Below are 14,703 nucleotides of genomic sequence, written 5' to 3' on the forward strand. Positions count from 1 at the left end.
CAAAGATCAGAACCGGGATCAAGAACCAGGATCAAGAACCGAGATCAGAACCGAGATCAAAACCAGGATTAAGAACCGGGATCAAGAGCCGGTTCAGCGACACGAGCGGCTCTAGGCAGGTCCAACCTGAGCCCGGGCGGCGCTCGCAGCTCCGAGGACGTTTAATTAAAGACAATAAGGAGAAGACAATTGTTTTTTACACAAAATGGGGATTATTTAAAAGGCCGAGTGGGAACAAACCCGGGAGCTCAGGAACGTCTCAGGAAACCTGAACCCCAGGAACAGCGGCCCCGGGTCGCTCCGGGGTGACAAACGGTGACAAACATCGCGGTTTGGGCCAAAAACGGGCGAATTCGCCCCAAAACCGAGCAACAATGACCCCAACGCCTCCGGCTTTGCTTCTTTGTCGCGTTTTCTCGATTACAACCAAGAAAAAAGGTAAAAGAAGCAAATTGGCCGAAGCGACGAACCGTCCCCCCCACCCAGCTCCCCCCGCTTCCCCCAGCTCCCCAGGGGACGAACGCGGCTCCGTCACCAAACGCGGCTCCGTCACCGGCGGCGCCGGTCGGGACTCCTGCTGCGCCGGCGCCCGCCCCTGCCGGACGAAAAGCTGCGCTTAGACCGAGGAAAGCTGGGCTTAACCTGGGCTTAACCTGGGGAAGGCTGGGCTTTAACCTGGGAAAAGTGGGGCTAAACTGGGGAGAGCTGGGATTAAACTGGGTAAAGGGGGCTTAAACTGGGAAAAGGTGGGTTTAAACTGGAAAAGGGTGGATTTAAGCCAGAAAAAGGTGGATTTAAGCTGGAACAACGGGGATTTAGGCTAGAACAAGGGGGATTTAAGCCGGAACAAGGGGGATTTAAGCCGGAAGAAGGGGGATTTAAGCCGGAAGAAGGGGGATTTAAGCCGGAACCAGGCGGCTCCGGGCCCGTCGCTCACCTCCTCTTGCTCTTGGGCGGCCCGCGCACGAAGCACCAGTCCACGCTGATGGGCTGCCCCATGAGCTCCTGCCCGTTCAGCCCCTCCATGGCCGCCTGCGCCTCCTTGTACGTCTCGTACTCTACCAGCGTGTAACCCTGGGGGGGGACACGGAGCCTGAGCCGCGGGGGGGCCCAAAATCACCACGACCCCCCAGCCCCTTCGATCCAGGGACTGGGATCAGAACCACGGACTGGAGACGAAACGGGGGCGGCGAAGTGGCCGAGAAGCTCGAGGGGGTCGGGCTCCCCCCTGCTGCCTGTCCTACCTTCAGGTAGCCCGTCCGTCGGTCCAGGTTGAGGTGGATGTTCTTGATCTCGCCGTACTCGGCGAACTTGTCGTGGATGTCCTCCTCCGTCGCCTCCTCGTGGACGCCCGTGACGAAGAGGATCCAGCCTTCCACCGCTGGGGGGCCACGGCGCCCCCCAAAATCATTGAGCACAGAACGAGCCGCATGGGGCGGGAGGAGCCCACGGAGCCCGCAGACCCGCGGTCCCGGTTTAAGCCGAGATCAACCCCAGCGCAGCGGGATTTGCCACCCGGGAGGGGCTGAACCACAAACCCCCCGGCCTGGGCGCTGCCCCCCACCCCAAACCCGCGGGGGAGGGCCCCGTGTACTCACAGCGCTGCGGCCCCGGTTCGTCCCCGTCCTGCTCCACGCTGTCGTAATCCTCACGGGCACGGGCGCGGGAGCCCTCCTCTGGGGACAAACGGGGGAGAGGGAGAGGAACGGGGGGGAAAGGGAGAGGAACGGGGGGGAAAGGGAGAGGAACGGGGGGGAAAGGGAGAGGAACGGGGGGGAAAGGGAGAGGAACGGGGGGGAAAGGGAGAGGAACGGGGGGGAAAGGGAGAGGAACGGGGGGGAAAGGGAGAGGAACGGGGGGGAAAGGGAGAGGAACGGGGGGGAAAGGGAGAGGATCGGGGGGGAAAGGGAGAGGAACGGGGGGGAAAGGGAGAGGAACAGGGGGGAAAGGGAGAGGAACAGGGGGGAAAGGGAGAGAAATTGGGGGGGAAGGGAGAGAAACGGGGGGGAAAGGGAGAGGATCAGGGGGGAAAGGGAGAGGAACAGGGGGGAAAGGGAGAGGAACAGGGGGGAAAGGGAGAGGAACAGGGGGGAAAGGGAGAGGAACAGGGGGGAAAGGGAGAGAAATTGGGGGGGAAGGGAGAGAAACGGGGGGAAGGGAGAGGGAGAAACGGGGCGGGGGAAAGAGAGAGAAACGGGGGGGGAAGAGAGATGAATGGGGGGGGAAAGGAGATGAATGGGGGGGAAAGGGAAATGAATGGGGGGGAAAAGAGGGAGAAATGGGGGGAAAAGAGGGAGAAATGGGGAGAAAAGAGGGAGAAATGGGGAGAAAAGAGGGAGAAATGGGGGGAAAAGAGGGAGAAATGGGGGGAAAAGAGGGAGAAATGGGGGGAAAAGAGGGAGAAATGGGGGGGGAAAAGAGGGAGAAATGGGGGGGAAAAGAGGGAGAAATGGGGGGGAAAAGAGGGAGAAATGGGGGGAAAGAGGAATGGGAACCAGAGCCCTCAGCACGGAAAGCACAGCTCGGGCAGCCCCCAACCCGCGAGGCGCTGCCCCGGGCACAACGAGCGGGTTTTGCTCAGAGCCCGCGGCTCCGCGGCCCCGGCGCCGCGCTCACCTGAACCGAACCCGCGGCCCTTCCGCTTCTTGGCCTTCTCCTTCAGCTTGTGGATGCTCTCTGCGGGGACACAGCGCGTCGGGCTGGGCAGGGACCGCGAGCGGCAGCCCCGGCCCCGGGAGGCCCCGGCGGGAAGCGCTACGGGCCCCGGGCCGCGCGGGGGAGCGGGGCCGGGGGCGGCGCGGCGGGGCCGGGGGCGGCGCGGCGGGGCCGGGGGCGGCGCGGCGGGGCCGGGGGCGGCGCGGCGGGGCCGGGCCGGGCGGGCTCGGGGGCGGCCCTGGCGCCGCTCTCACCGTCGCCATCCTCGTCCATGGCGAAATCTTCGCCTCCGGCCTCATGCAAGTCCAGCACGTCCGCCATCTTGCCGCTCTGCCTGCCGCCGCCGCGGGGCGCGCCGGGAAACGCGCCGGGAAACGCGCCGGAACTGCCGCCGCCATCTTGGGGGGGGAGCGTGGCGGGAGGGCCCGGTCCGCCATCTTGGGGAGGGAGGGTGGCGGGAGGGGTCGGTCCGCCATCTTGGGGAGGGAGGGTGGCGGAAGCGTCCTCTCCGCCATCTTGGGGAGGGAGTGTGGCGGGAGGGTTCGGTCCGCCATCTTGGGGAGGGAGTGTGGCAGGAAGGCTCGGTCCGCCATCTTGGGGAGGGAGTGTGGCCGGAAGGCTCGGTCCGCCATCTTGGGGAGGGAGCGTGGCGGGAGCGCCATCTTGGGGAGGTCAAGGCATCGGCCTCGCTGGTGCCGCCATGTCGGGAAGGGCGATGGGGCCCGTTGTGGCCCCACACTGGGGCCGTACCGGTGGTTACTGGGGGGCCAGGGAAGCACCACCCTGTTGGGTGCTGGATCTGTCCCGTTTCTCACCCCCCGAGCGCATCCAGGCTCACAGAGTCATGGTCCTAAAAACACAGGCAGGGCAAGATAACAGTGACAAATCGCGGTTCCACGCGACACGCGGAGAGCCCTTAAACCTGAGCAGGGCGGCTGAACCCGCTACCGAACCCACACAGCGCCAGGGCGAAATGAAACCCAACTGCCCGTGTTGGTAACCACATTCATAGACGTGTTAAACACCAGTACTGCTGTGTATCAAAAATACAGAAAACCAACCCAAACAGGCTCGTTGGGGTGAGAATACAAAAGCAGGGCGTCTATAATGCGGGGCTCACGTCTCTGTCTCAACCCCGAGGCCGCTACCCAGCGGAGGAGAGGGGCGAGAAGAGAGGTGTGAAGTGTAAAAATCAAGGATTGAAGTTTAAAAATCAAAGACTGAAGTTTAAAACGCAAGGATTGAAGTTTGAAATTCTGCACAGGGGGTCGTATTAAAAAAAATCTGTTAAAAAAGTGCAAATGGGCCACGATTTGGAAGACGGGACGCTAAGAGGGGAGGAACCCCCGGGTGGACCTGCGGGACAAGGGGCTGCAGGATCGGGTTCACAGGTCCTGGCAGGATCAGGGCTGCAGGATCGGGTTCACAGGTCCTGGCAGGAGGGCTGCAGGATCAGCTTTGCTCGCAGGTCCTAGCAGGATCAGGGCTGTAGGATCAGCTTTGCTCGCAGGTCCTGGCAGGATCAGGGCTGCAGGATCAGCTTTGCTCGCAGGTCCTAGCAGGATCAGGGCTGTAGGATCAGCTTTGCTCGCAGGTCCTGGCAGGATCAGGGCTGCAGGATCAGCTTCGCTCACAGGTCCTGGCAGGAGGGCTGTAGGATCAGCTTCGCTCGCAGGTCCTGGCAGGATCAGGGCTGTAGGATCAGCTTTGCTCGCAGGTCCTGGCAGGATCAGGGCTGCAGGATCAGCTTTGCTCGCAGGTCCTAGCAGGATCAGGGCTGTAGGATCAGCTTTGCTCGCAGGTCCTAGCAGGATCAGGGCTGTAGGATCAGCTTTGCTCGCAGGTCCTGGCAGGATCAGGGCTGCAGGATCAGCTTTGCTCGCAGGTCCTGGCAGGATCAGGGCTGTAGGATCAGCTTTGCTCGCAGGTCCTAGCAGGATCAGGGCTGTAGGATCAGCTTTGCTCGCAGGTCCTGGCAGGATCAGGGCTGTATGATCAGCTTTGCTCGCAGGTCCTAGCAGGATCAGGGCTGTAGGATCAGCTTTGCTCGCAGGTCCTGGCAGGATCAGGGCTGTAGGATCAGCTTTGCTCGCAGGTCCTAGCAGGATCAGGGCTGTAGGATCAGCTTTGCTCGCAGGTCCTGGCAGGATCAGGGCTGTAGGATCAGCTTTGCTCGCAGGTCCTAGCAGGATCAGGGCTGTAGGATCAGCTTTGCTCGCAGGTCCTGGCAGGATCAGGGCTGCAGGATCAACTTCGCTCACAGGTCCTGGCAGGATCAGGGCTGTAGGATCAGCTTCGCTCACAGGTCCTGGCAGGATCAGGGCTGTAGGATCAGCTTTGCTCGCAGGTCCTGGCAGGATCAGGGCTGCAGGATCAGCTTTGCTCGCAGGTCCTGGCAGGATCAGGGCTGTAGGATCAGCTTCGCTCACAGGTCCTGGCAGAATCAGGGCTGTAGGATCAGCTTTGCTCGCAGGTCCTGGCAGGAGGGCTGGGGTTCACTCACAGGTCCTGGCAGGATCAGGGCTGCAGGATCAGCTTTGCTCGAGGTCCTGGCAGGAACACGACTGCAGGATCTGGTTCACTCGCAGGTCCTGGCAGGAACAGGGCTGCAGGACCAGTTTCACTCGCAGGTCCTGGCAGGAGGGCTGGGGTTCACTCGCAGGTCCTGGCAGAAACACGACTGCAGGATCCGGGTCACTCGCAGGTCCTGGCAGGAGGGCTGGGGTTCACTCGCAGGTCCTGGCAGGATCAGGTCTGCAGGACCAGGTCCACCCGCAGGTCCTAGCAGGAGGGCTGCGCGCTGCCCAGCTGCCCCGCGGCCAGCGTCAGGATGTCCTTCTTCTCCTTGTGGAAGCGCAGCTCCTTCCCCGCCAGCCGCGCGTCGTCCAGCTCGCGCTCCGTGGCCGCCAGCTCCCGCGACAGGGCCCCCGGGCTGCCCTGCTCCCGGTTCACCCAGTCCAGCGCCATCTGGCTGCGGATGTCGTCGTCCAGGGCGCGGTGCGAGTAGTGGGCCAGCACCTCCTGTGATGGGGACAGGGGACACGCGCTCAGAAAACACACGGGGAGAGGCTGCAGCACAGGGAGGGGGCCGGGGGCTTTGCTCAAGCTGCGCCAGGGGAGGTTGAGGTTGGAAATCTGGGGTGATTTCGTCACAAAAGGGTTGTTGGGTGTTGGAAGAGGCTGAAGTGGTGGAGTCACCGTCCCTGGAGGGGTTTAAAGACGGAGATGAGGTTCTCAGGGCATGGGGTGGTGTCAGGGGTGGGGGAACGGTTGGAATTGATGATCTTGAGGGGCTTTTCCAACCAAAATGGTGATTCTGGGATCGTGGAAGGGTTTGGGTTGGGAGGGACCTTCAAACAGCATCCAGTCATGGGCAGGGACGTCCCCACCAGATCAGGGACAGGTTCAGTAGATCAGGGACAGGTTCAGTAGATCAAGGACACGTTCAGTAGATCAGGGACATCCAACCAGACCAGGTTGCTCAGGGTGCCCAGCCCAACCTTGGGTGCTCTCAGGGATGGTTCATCCACCACTTCCCTGGGGAGCCTGGGCCAGGGTCTCCCCACCCTCAGCATCACAAATGGAGTTTGGAGATGGGATCTTGGGGATGATTCCTTCCCCAAAGGGCTGTGGGTGTTGGAACAGCTGCCCAGGGCAGTGCTGGAGTCATCAGCCCTGGAGGGGTTGGATACACAGAGACGAGGTTCTCAGGGCATGGGGTGGTGCCAGGGTTGGGCGAACGCCTGGACTGGATCTCAAAGCTCTCTTGCACCCCGCACGGCTCTGTGACCGGAAGGAGGAGGCGGTTGTCACCGGGTGTGGGGACAGCTCACCTGGCGCGAGCACTGCCGCTCCCGCATGGCCTTGAGGCTGCCGTTCCAGTGCAGCAGCTGGAACACGGTCATCAGCTCCTGCAACGGCAACAGAGTCAGCGCCAGGGGACACGGGGACACGGATCAGCACCATGACCATCCCAGCAGGGGGGACACCGCAAAATCCCACCCGCTCGGTCGCACGGGGAGGATCGCAGAGCGCGTCACAACCCCCGGGGCTGCAAGGGAAAGATCTGCAGCGTTAATGAGCTGAGGGTGATCAAAAAGAGAAGCAAAGTGGGGCCTCTCCCGCTCGGAGAGAAACCAAACCCGCTGCGCCCTGTGCAGCGGCTCCCGGCGCGCTCCTCCGCTCAGCTGGGCTGCACAAGAATTGTTTCCAGTTACTTTGGAAGCCCCAGTTTAAATTAAAAGGATTCAAAGGGTCATTTTGGTTGGAAAAGAGCTTTAAATCACAGAGTCCAACCACAAACCCATCCCCGGCACCGCCCCACGTCCCTCAGGACCTCATCGCCGCGTCTGCCCGACGTAACGACGCTGCTCAAGACGCATACTCCACAATCACAGTGGTTTTCGGATGAAAGATGCTCCCCGGCCCGCAGAGAAAAGCCCAATCCCAAGTATTTCGCGCTGCACAAAGCGTCATGAACCCCGTGTTGCGTTCGGAGAGGAAAACCCCACTTTTGTGCCGAATCCGCCACCCAAAGCTCCGTGCAAGCGGCCCCGGAGCCGCGGTGCTGAACTGCGAGCGGTACCTGGAACTCCAGCATGGATTTGCCCTTGTTGGACTCCAGCATGAAGCGGAACGCGCCGATCCCGGTGTTGGGGTTGTCGGCCTCCTCCCGGTTGCCCTGCAGGGGACATTGCACGTGAGAAACGCGACTCCCGACCAAACGGGAGTTTGTCCCCCTGCCCTGCCTGGTCTGCACACCAATGCGAGGGGACCCGGACTGCGTGCGAGGGGAAGCAGGAGAATGAGAATTAAGTCTGAATACTCAGAAGTCACCGAACAAACCAGCCCTGCCGTGACGAGTTCCAGATGTAAAAGCAAACTCTGCCTTGGGGTTTTTCTCCCCGCAATGGGGCAGCGGGAAGCCTTACGTTGAAAGACGCCAGCGCCTCCGAGACGCTCTTCTCGATGAACTCGTCCGTGATGCGCCGCGAGGGGTGCTCGTTGAACACCGAGTTCATCAGCGCGATCTTGGCGGCGCTCCGGCGGGCTTCGGCCTTGGTCGGGCAGAACTGGGGGAGACAGACGGCGTCAGGACAGACAGACGGCGGGGTGACCGAGGTCCCCGCGGCCCCACGCTCCACGTTTCGCACGAACCACGGGAATTCGGGGGCGGCGTTGGGGCCGTCGCTGCTCTCAGACATCCTGAACTCATTATCTGAAACCACAGCCAGCCCAGCCACGCTCGGCCCCAGAGCCGCGGCAGGAGCCGAACGCGCCGCAAAACGCCGGCGTCAAACCACGGTCACCGGCTTAAAGGGAAAACGTAACCAAATGGCTCCAAAGCGCGAGGGCTGATCTCGGGACCGGGAGCTGCTCCAGGCGTTTCTTTTGGAAACGTTCGTCAAACGAAGACGGGAGATTAACGAGGGAACGCAAAACGCAGCGGGACCCGCTGTGATGTTTGGACCTTAACCTTTCGGGTGAAGTGTTTGGGTTAGACCTTTTCCTTTTAGACAGAAACAGGGGAAGGAATTATTGATTCAATGCTGCTGAGCACCCGGATTAGGTTAATGAGGAGAGCAGGGATGTACCTGGAAGCTGGGCACCCAGATTAGGTTAATGAGGAGAGCAAGGGATGGTACCTGAGTACCCAGGTTAGGTTAACGAGGAGGGCAGGGATGTACCTGGAAGCTGAGCACCCAGGTTAGGTTAACGAGGAGGGCAGGGATGTACCTGGAAGCTGAGCACCCACGTTAGGTTAACGAGGAGGGCAGGGATGTACCTGGAAGCTGGGCACCCAGGTTAGGTTAACGAGGAGGGCAGGGATGTACCTGGAAGCTGAGCACCCACGTTAGGTTAACGAGGAGGGCAGGGATGTACCTGGAAGCTGGGCACCCAGGTTAGGTTAACGAGGAGGGCAGGGATGTACCTGGAAGCTGGGCACCCAGGTTAGGTTAACGAGGAGGGCAGGGATGTACCTGGAAGCTGCCGAAGCAGCTGCCGCCGGGCAGGGTGACGTAGCAGACGTAGGGGGGGCTGGAGGACGGCACCATCTCGTACACCACCAGGGCCCCGTTCTTCAGGTCGGCCCCACGCGACTGCTTCATCTGCCAGAACTCCTGCAGGGCCTCCACCACGTTCACTGCAACCAGAACCGGGCCTCACGCGGAGCCGAGAACCCCGAAATGCCCCAAACTGCCTCAAAACACCGCGACGGAGACACACGGAGCCACCCGAGGGGAGAAGAGAAACGTCCCGGTGCAGAACCCCCCCGCAGGTTAAACCCGGGATTAGCTTCGGTACACAAAGCTCCTTCCGTCCCGGTTGGGAAACCAGAGCTGAAAATGCTGGTTTTTGGCAATCATTCTCTGCAGGAGAAGGGAGTTTTAAGGAGCGCCAAATTTTGAGCATGCACAGCCCAAACCCGCGCCATCACGTTCTCCTTTTTAAAGGACATTTCTTCAATTCAAACAGAGCTCTGCTCGCTCCTGAGCCCCAGTGCCACAGAAGCTCCCTGGGAGCCGTTCTAATCTTAACCCCTTTTTATTTTGTCAGGATTTGGGTAAGAAAAGCGACCTTTGCAGCACCGAATGCCCCAAACCCCTCGTTGTAAGGCTCTCAGTGCGGAAGGGCTGGCGGCAGCTGGCCCGCGGCTCCCCAGCCTCTCTAATCCCGCAGCCGCTCTGGATTACAGGCAGGGTGTTTTTATTTTGTGAAGGAAAAGCAAGACGGGCAAAAAAAAATGGAAACTGCCTTGAAATGTGAATTGGAAATTGGGCTGAAAAGGCCGTTTTCAGGCGGGACAAGGGCCCCCTGTGCCAGACTGCTCCAAAAAGAGCTTTTTCTGCCCAGGCTGCGCTCAGAGCTCCCGGCTGCCCCCGGCAGGACGGTGCTCAGGAGACGAGAGGGTACAGCACCGGATTAAAGGCTACGAATGCTCCAGAGCAACATGGTTTGTGCATCACAGAGCAGCGACGCGGGGGAAGCGGCGGGAATGGGAGGTTGCGTTGCTTTGTGTCCTGAACCCCATTGTGTGCCAGGTCTGTGAGAACACGGGGGGACCCTGTGCGCCCTGGGGATCCTGATCCCGCACCCTGGGGACCTCGACCCCGCGAACCCCAGGGGATCCTGATCCTGCACCCCGGGGATCCAACCCCGTGCACCCCTGGGGACCTCGACCCCGTGAACCCCAGGGGATCCTGACCCCGCACCCCAGGGATCCCAACCCCGCGCACCCTGGGGGATCCCGACCCCGTGAACCCCAGGGGATCCTGACCCCGCACCCCAGGGATCCCAACCCCACGCACCCTGGGGGATCCCAACCCCGTGAACCCCAGGGGATCCTGACCCCGCACCCCAGGGATCCCAACCCCGCGCACCCCTGGGATCCCGACCCTGCACACGCTGGGGACCTCAGCCCCGCGCACCCCTGGGACCTCAGCCCCGTGCACCCCGGGGACCTTGAGTCCGTACGGAGCACAAAACAACACGGGGTTGGAAAATAACAGAAAACCAAGAAAACAGGGATTAAAACGAGGGGTGGAGTGAAGGCAGAGCCAGGGGCTGAGGATGCTCCGCACCCGGGGTGGGAGCTCGCCTAACGGGAAAGCCAGCGTGCAAACGAAGATGTTTCAATAAAGATACATCAATCTGTGTCAATAACAAAGATAGATCGAGAACAAAGATATTTTAACGGCCGGCAAGCAGAACAAGTCTCGCTCCCAGCTCAAAGCGCTGGAATTGGCACCACTGACACCAGCGACCGAGCGGCTCCACGTGGCCGGGCGAGCTCACCCTCCTGCCAAACCCTGAGCGGCTCCTGGAGCCGCCGCCCGAGCGGAAGAGCTCGGGAACGCAGAACAGTTGCAAAGCGTCTCCTTTGGGGTGGGGTGGAAGATTCTTTCCATCACAAGGCCGCTAAAATATGTGCTTTAAGCTTTTTTTTCCCCTCTCGCTTCTGTGGTTGTTTTTCTTGTGCTTTATGTGAAAAGCAGGAGCCGAAACGCGGCCGGGGGGAGCGGGCGCTGCCGAGCGGGGTCTGCAGCACCTCGCCCCAAACCAGCCCCTTCCAGCCCCAGTTTCTCTTCCCAGCCGTGGGGTTTTTGTATCACAGACCCCAGGAAAAGCCGAGGGCACAACCCCTTTTTTGGAAGAAATGAGCTTTTTTTTGTGTCCTGACACCAAGTCGAAGGGAAGGAATCACACAGAGAGGACTAAATCGCTACCGCACAAGCGCCCTCCTTGTAAAAACACCTAAAAAACACCTGAAAAGAACAAACAGCCTCTGTTTTCTCCAACTTTACCACATTTACCCATTACAGGTACAGCACGAGCAGGAAATCTCCATCTCTCTGCCCGGCTCAAGTTCCTACACCCGGCTCGTCACCCAAATACTTGCGTTGTCACCCAAAAACCAGCTTTGTCACCCCAATCCCTGCCCACCCTGACCTCATCTCCTTCCCCTAATTTACAAAAGCATAAACCCCACATCAAACGAAGCCCAAAGGAAGTCAAAAGTTTGTGTTTAAGAGGCCGTGGAGCTTCCCAAGAACGGGAGACCCGGGGACGTTCCTGAGCTGGACCCTGGACCGCGGGACCCCCGAGGAAAGGGCTGATCTGGTTGGATTTTCCTCACTTTACGGTCCTTGCTTTCTCATTTTTCACACAAACGGCCCCAGAGCACCGGGTTTGGGTGGGAATTCTCACCTTTAATGCCACCCGAGCTTACTCTGCATCCCACGTGCGAGGAAAAGTCTCCAAAACCAGCAAAAAAGCAGCTTATTACCGACACTGAACCTAATGGCAACAGCCAAGGTGGCCCCTTGGCCACCTTTAGAGCCCGTTGTGTGGGCAACGCGCCAGCTGGGATGGGGAAAATCAGCACAGCGCTCCCAAATCTCTTATTTTCCCAAAACTCGTGGATCTGAGGGGAAAAGGGGAGCAAAGGGACGCGGGTCTGGGGAACCAGGAGCATCCTGGGGAGACCTGCACCTTCAGTTTGTGCTGGGAAAGGACCCACAGAGCAAGGAAAATGGGTTGGAAGAGGAATCCCAGATGAGGGAGAATTAGTGGAGAAGGAGGGTTGGGCAAAGGGCCTGAAACACGAGGAAAAGGGGGAGGTGACACCCTGAGAATGTCCCAGAGCCTCCAGCGATGAGACGGGACATGGGGCATCTGGAGGGGAAAAGGGGCAAAGAAAAGCCCCAAACGCCGGGACACAGCGAGGAGGAACCCTCCCGTGACCCGGGAGAGATGGGGAACGAGACAGAGAGAGAAACCGGCTCAAAGGAGCAGCCCTGGGGGAGAACCCCAGAATGTCAGGGGTTGAAGGGCCCTGGAAAGCTCATCCCGTGCAATCCCCCCGGAGCAGGAACACCCAGCTGAGGTTCCACAGGAAGGGGTCCAGGGGGTTTGAATGTCTGCAGAGAAGGAGACTCCACAACCTCCCTGGGCAGCCTGGGCCAGGCTCTGACACCCTCACCCCCAACAAGTTGCTTCTCCTCTTCCAGCGGAACCTCCTGTGTTCCAGTTTGCAGCCATTGCCCCTTGTCCTGTCACTGGGTGTCACCCAGCAGAGCCTGGCTCCATCCTCCTGACACTGCCCCTTTCCATCTTGATCCCCATGAATGAGTCTCCCCTCAGTCTCCTCTTGCCCAGCTCCAGAGCCCCAGCTCCCTCAGCCTTTCCTCACACGGGAGATGCTCCACTCCCTCCAGCATCTTGGTGGCTGCGCTGGACTCTCTGCAGCAGTTCCCTGTCTCTCTGGAGCTGAGGGGCCACAACTGGACACAATATTCCAGGTGTGGTCTCACCGGGGAGGAGACGGCGCAGACCCCGGGACCCCCCGCCCCCCGGCCCCGCTCACCGCGGCCGTAGCCCTGCGTGTGCTTGGCGAAGCTCCTCACCACGGCCTCCACCGCCTCCCTGAGCACGGCGGGCGGCCCGGGCCCGGGGGGCGGCGGCGCGGCCGGGCCCTGCAGCCCCAGCGGCGGCGGCGGAGGCGGCAGCGCCAGCCCCGGGCCCAGCGCGGGCGGAGGGGCCGCCCCCGCGGCGGGGGGAGGCGGCGGAGGGGCCGAGGCGGCGGCGCCGGTGACCCCGGGGCGGAGGGAGCGGAGCGTTCCCAGCCCGGGCTGCGGCCGCTGCGCCCGCACCGACTCCATCGCGGCTCTGAGGGGAGAGCGCCCGCGGCGCCGCGGCTGTCACTCACCACCCACGGGCCAATGGGCGCGGGGATCGCCGCGGGGAGGGGGCGGGGCGGCGGCGGGAGGTGGCCAATGGTGGTGGGAGGTGGTGAAAGCGGCGGCGCGCCAATCGCAGGGCATAGGATCGCGAAAGTGGGCGGGGCGGGAAGGACAGGCCAATCACAACTTGTTTGTAGGGCGTGGCGTGGGCGGGGCGCTCTCGCCTTACTTGTGCCAATCACAAGTGAGGGGCGCGGCGAGGGGCGGCAGCTGTCCAATCATGCTGCAGGAGTGATGTGAATTACAGAGGAAAAAACGAATCAAAACGCAAATCAGCAGGGAGGGAGGGGCGGGTTACAATTGGTCGGGAGGAGGGCGGAGAATGGAAAAGATAACCAATCAAACACTCTGTTTTGATGGAAAAGGGCGTGGCCTACCGCATCCAGCCAATAAGATCGAGGCCGTGTTGCGTTCCTCCCGGCCGCCGCGTGGCGCCAGCTCCCGCGTTCGGCCGGGGCCGCGGCGGCGCCATGGACGCGTGGGTGCGGTTCAGCGCGCAGAGCGCGGCCAAGGAGCGGCTCTTCAGGTGCGGCCGCGCCGGGGGGGCTCCGGGGGGCTCCCGGGGGGACCGCGGGCCCCTCACGCCGCCCCGTCTCTTGCAGGGCTGCCCAGTACGCCTGCGCCGTGGCCGCGGACGCGCTGCGGAGGAGCGGGGCGAGCGCCGAGGCCCTGGCCAGAGCCCGGCAGCTGGAGGCGCACCTGAGCCTGGGCCGCAAGCGTGAGCGGGGGGGGCTCGTTAACGTCACCGTGATTAATTACAAACATCAGCCCGCTGGCTGAGCCACCTGCGGAAGCGGGGTGCTTTCCAGTTTTAGACCATGGAGGGAGACAGAACATGGAGTAAAACATTGCTCGGCAGCAGGGCGCTTAGCGTGTGTTTAACCACTGGTTAATAGATGTGTTGTCAGTAAGGAACTGAATAACTGTAACCAGCGAGGTCAGTTGTTTCTCAGCGTGGGTGTATATTGTGTTAGAAATGTGTAAGAGTTGTAATTGATCTGTGGTAATGGTGCGAATGTGAGCGATGGGAGAGCGGCCAGAGGTTGGAGCACTTGGGGAGGATGAGCCCGGTGCCGGTGAAGTACAGGTGAAGGTACAGGTAAAATGCAGGTGAAATAAAGTAAGGGTAAAATCCAGGCAAAGTAAAGGTAAAATGCAGGTAAAATAAGGGTATGGGTAATACAGGGGTAAAGGTAAAATGCAGGTAAAATAAGGGTACGGGTGATATAGGGGTAAAGGTAAAATCCAGGTAAAATAAGGGTACGGGTGATATAGGGGTAAAGGTAAAATCCAGGTAAAATAAGGGTATGGGTAATACAGGGTAAAGGTAAAATGCAGGTAAAATAAAGGTGAAGGTAGAATCCAGGTAAATCAGTGCCTGCTCAGCAGCGTCATTGACTCTGCTGCTCCGTTGGTTTCTGGGTCCCAGGGGCCCACCCGGTGCCCTCCCCCCGCTGAGCGTCTGTCTGTCCGTCTGTCTGTCCCGCAGTGGTGCGGCTGGGCAGCTGGGCCGAGGCGCTGGAGGCGGCGAAGCGCGGGATCCACCAGCCGGACGCGGTGCTGCGGTTCTGCCTCACCCTGGGCCACCTGAACCGCGCGCTGTTCTGCGCCTGCGACAACGCGGTGTGGGCGGCGCGCGCCGGGCTGCTCCCCGCGCTGGACCAGGACAAGTGGAGCCAGCGCTCCTTCAGGTGAGGGGCGCGCGCGCCTTTCGGGGGGGGCTTGGGCTTTTCTTTCAAGGGACGAAGTGATGGGAAGAGAGGAAAGGGCTGCAAGTTGAGCTGGGGGTGCTGAGGGTGGGAAT

At 61.1% G+C, this 14,703-nt stretch overlaps 3 protein-coding genes across 4 annotated transcripts in view; 1 reads left to right on the plus strand and 2 right to left on the minus strand.

Annotated features, from left to right (window-relative positions):
• Positions 1-516: 516 nt before the first annotated feature.
• RBM8A (RNA binding motif protein 8A) lies at positions 517-3,032 on the minus strand. Its single transcript, XM_065857899.2, has 6 exons — positions 2,910-3,032; positions 2,617-2,676; positions 1,599-1,676; positions 1,245-1,381; positions 938-1,074; positions 517-595 (listed from the first exon to the last, which is right to left on the minus strand). Exons 1-6 carry the CDS (start codon positions 2,974-2,976, stop codon positions 550-552), a joined length of 525 nt encoding a protein of 174 aa, XP_065713971.1. The 5' UTR covers positions 2,977-3,032; the 3' UTR covers positions 517-549.
• A 2,247-nt stretch (positions 3,033-5,279) lies between these two features.
• Positions 5,280-12,843, minus strand: LIX1L (limb and CNS expressed 1 like). Of its 2 annotated transcripts, XM_071800297.1 has the most exons (7): positions 12,524-12,843; positions 8,637-8,800; positions 7,587-7,727; positions 7,241-7,336; positions 6,489-6,566; positions 5,392-5,676; positions 5,280-5,359 (listed from the first exon to the last, which is right to left on the minus strand). In XM_071800297.1, the coding sequence occupies exons 1-6, from the start codon at positions 12,816-12,818 to the stop codon at positions 5,437-5,439; spliced, it is 1,014 nt and encodes a 337-aa protein (XP_071656398.1). In that variant the 5' UTR covers positions 12,819-12,843; the 3' UTR covers positions 5,280-5,359; positions 5,392-5,436. The 2 variants fall into 2 exon arrangements, with proteins under 2 accessions (XP_071656398.1, XP_065714034.1); XM_065857962.2 differs by having other exon boundaries at positions 5,289-5,676; positions 12,524-12,842.
• A 485-nt stretch (positions 12,844-13,328) lies between these two features.
• The window catches only part of PEX11B (peroxisomal biogenesis factor 11 beta), a 3,332-nt gene continuing 1,957 nt past the window's right edge, over positions 13,329-14,703 (plus strand). The window contains exons 1-3 of the mRNA XM_065857942.2: positions 13,329-13,425; positions 13,502-13,617; positions 14,389-14,590. Coding sequence (XP_065714014.1) covers positions 13,370-13,425; positions 13,502-13,617; positions 14,389-14,590 — 374 coding nt within the window. The 5' untranslated portion in view covers positions 13,329-13,369. The remainder of the gene's footprint in view (positions 13,426-13,501; positions 13,618-14,388; positions 14,591-14,703) is intronic.

Source organism: Patagioenas fasciata, chromosome 30, assembly GCF_037038585.1.
Source record: "Patagioenas fasciata isolate bPatFas1 chromosome 30, bPatFas1.hap1, whole genome shotgun sequence".
NCBI lineage: Eukaryota > Metazoa > Chordata > Aves > Columbiformes > Columbidae > Patagioenas > Patagioenas fasciata.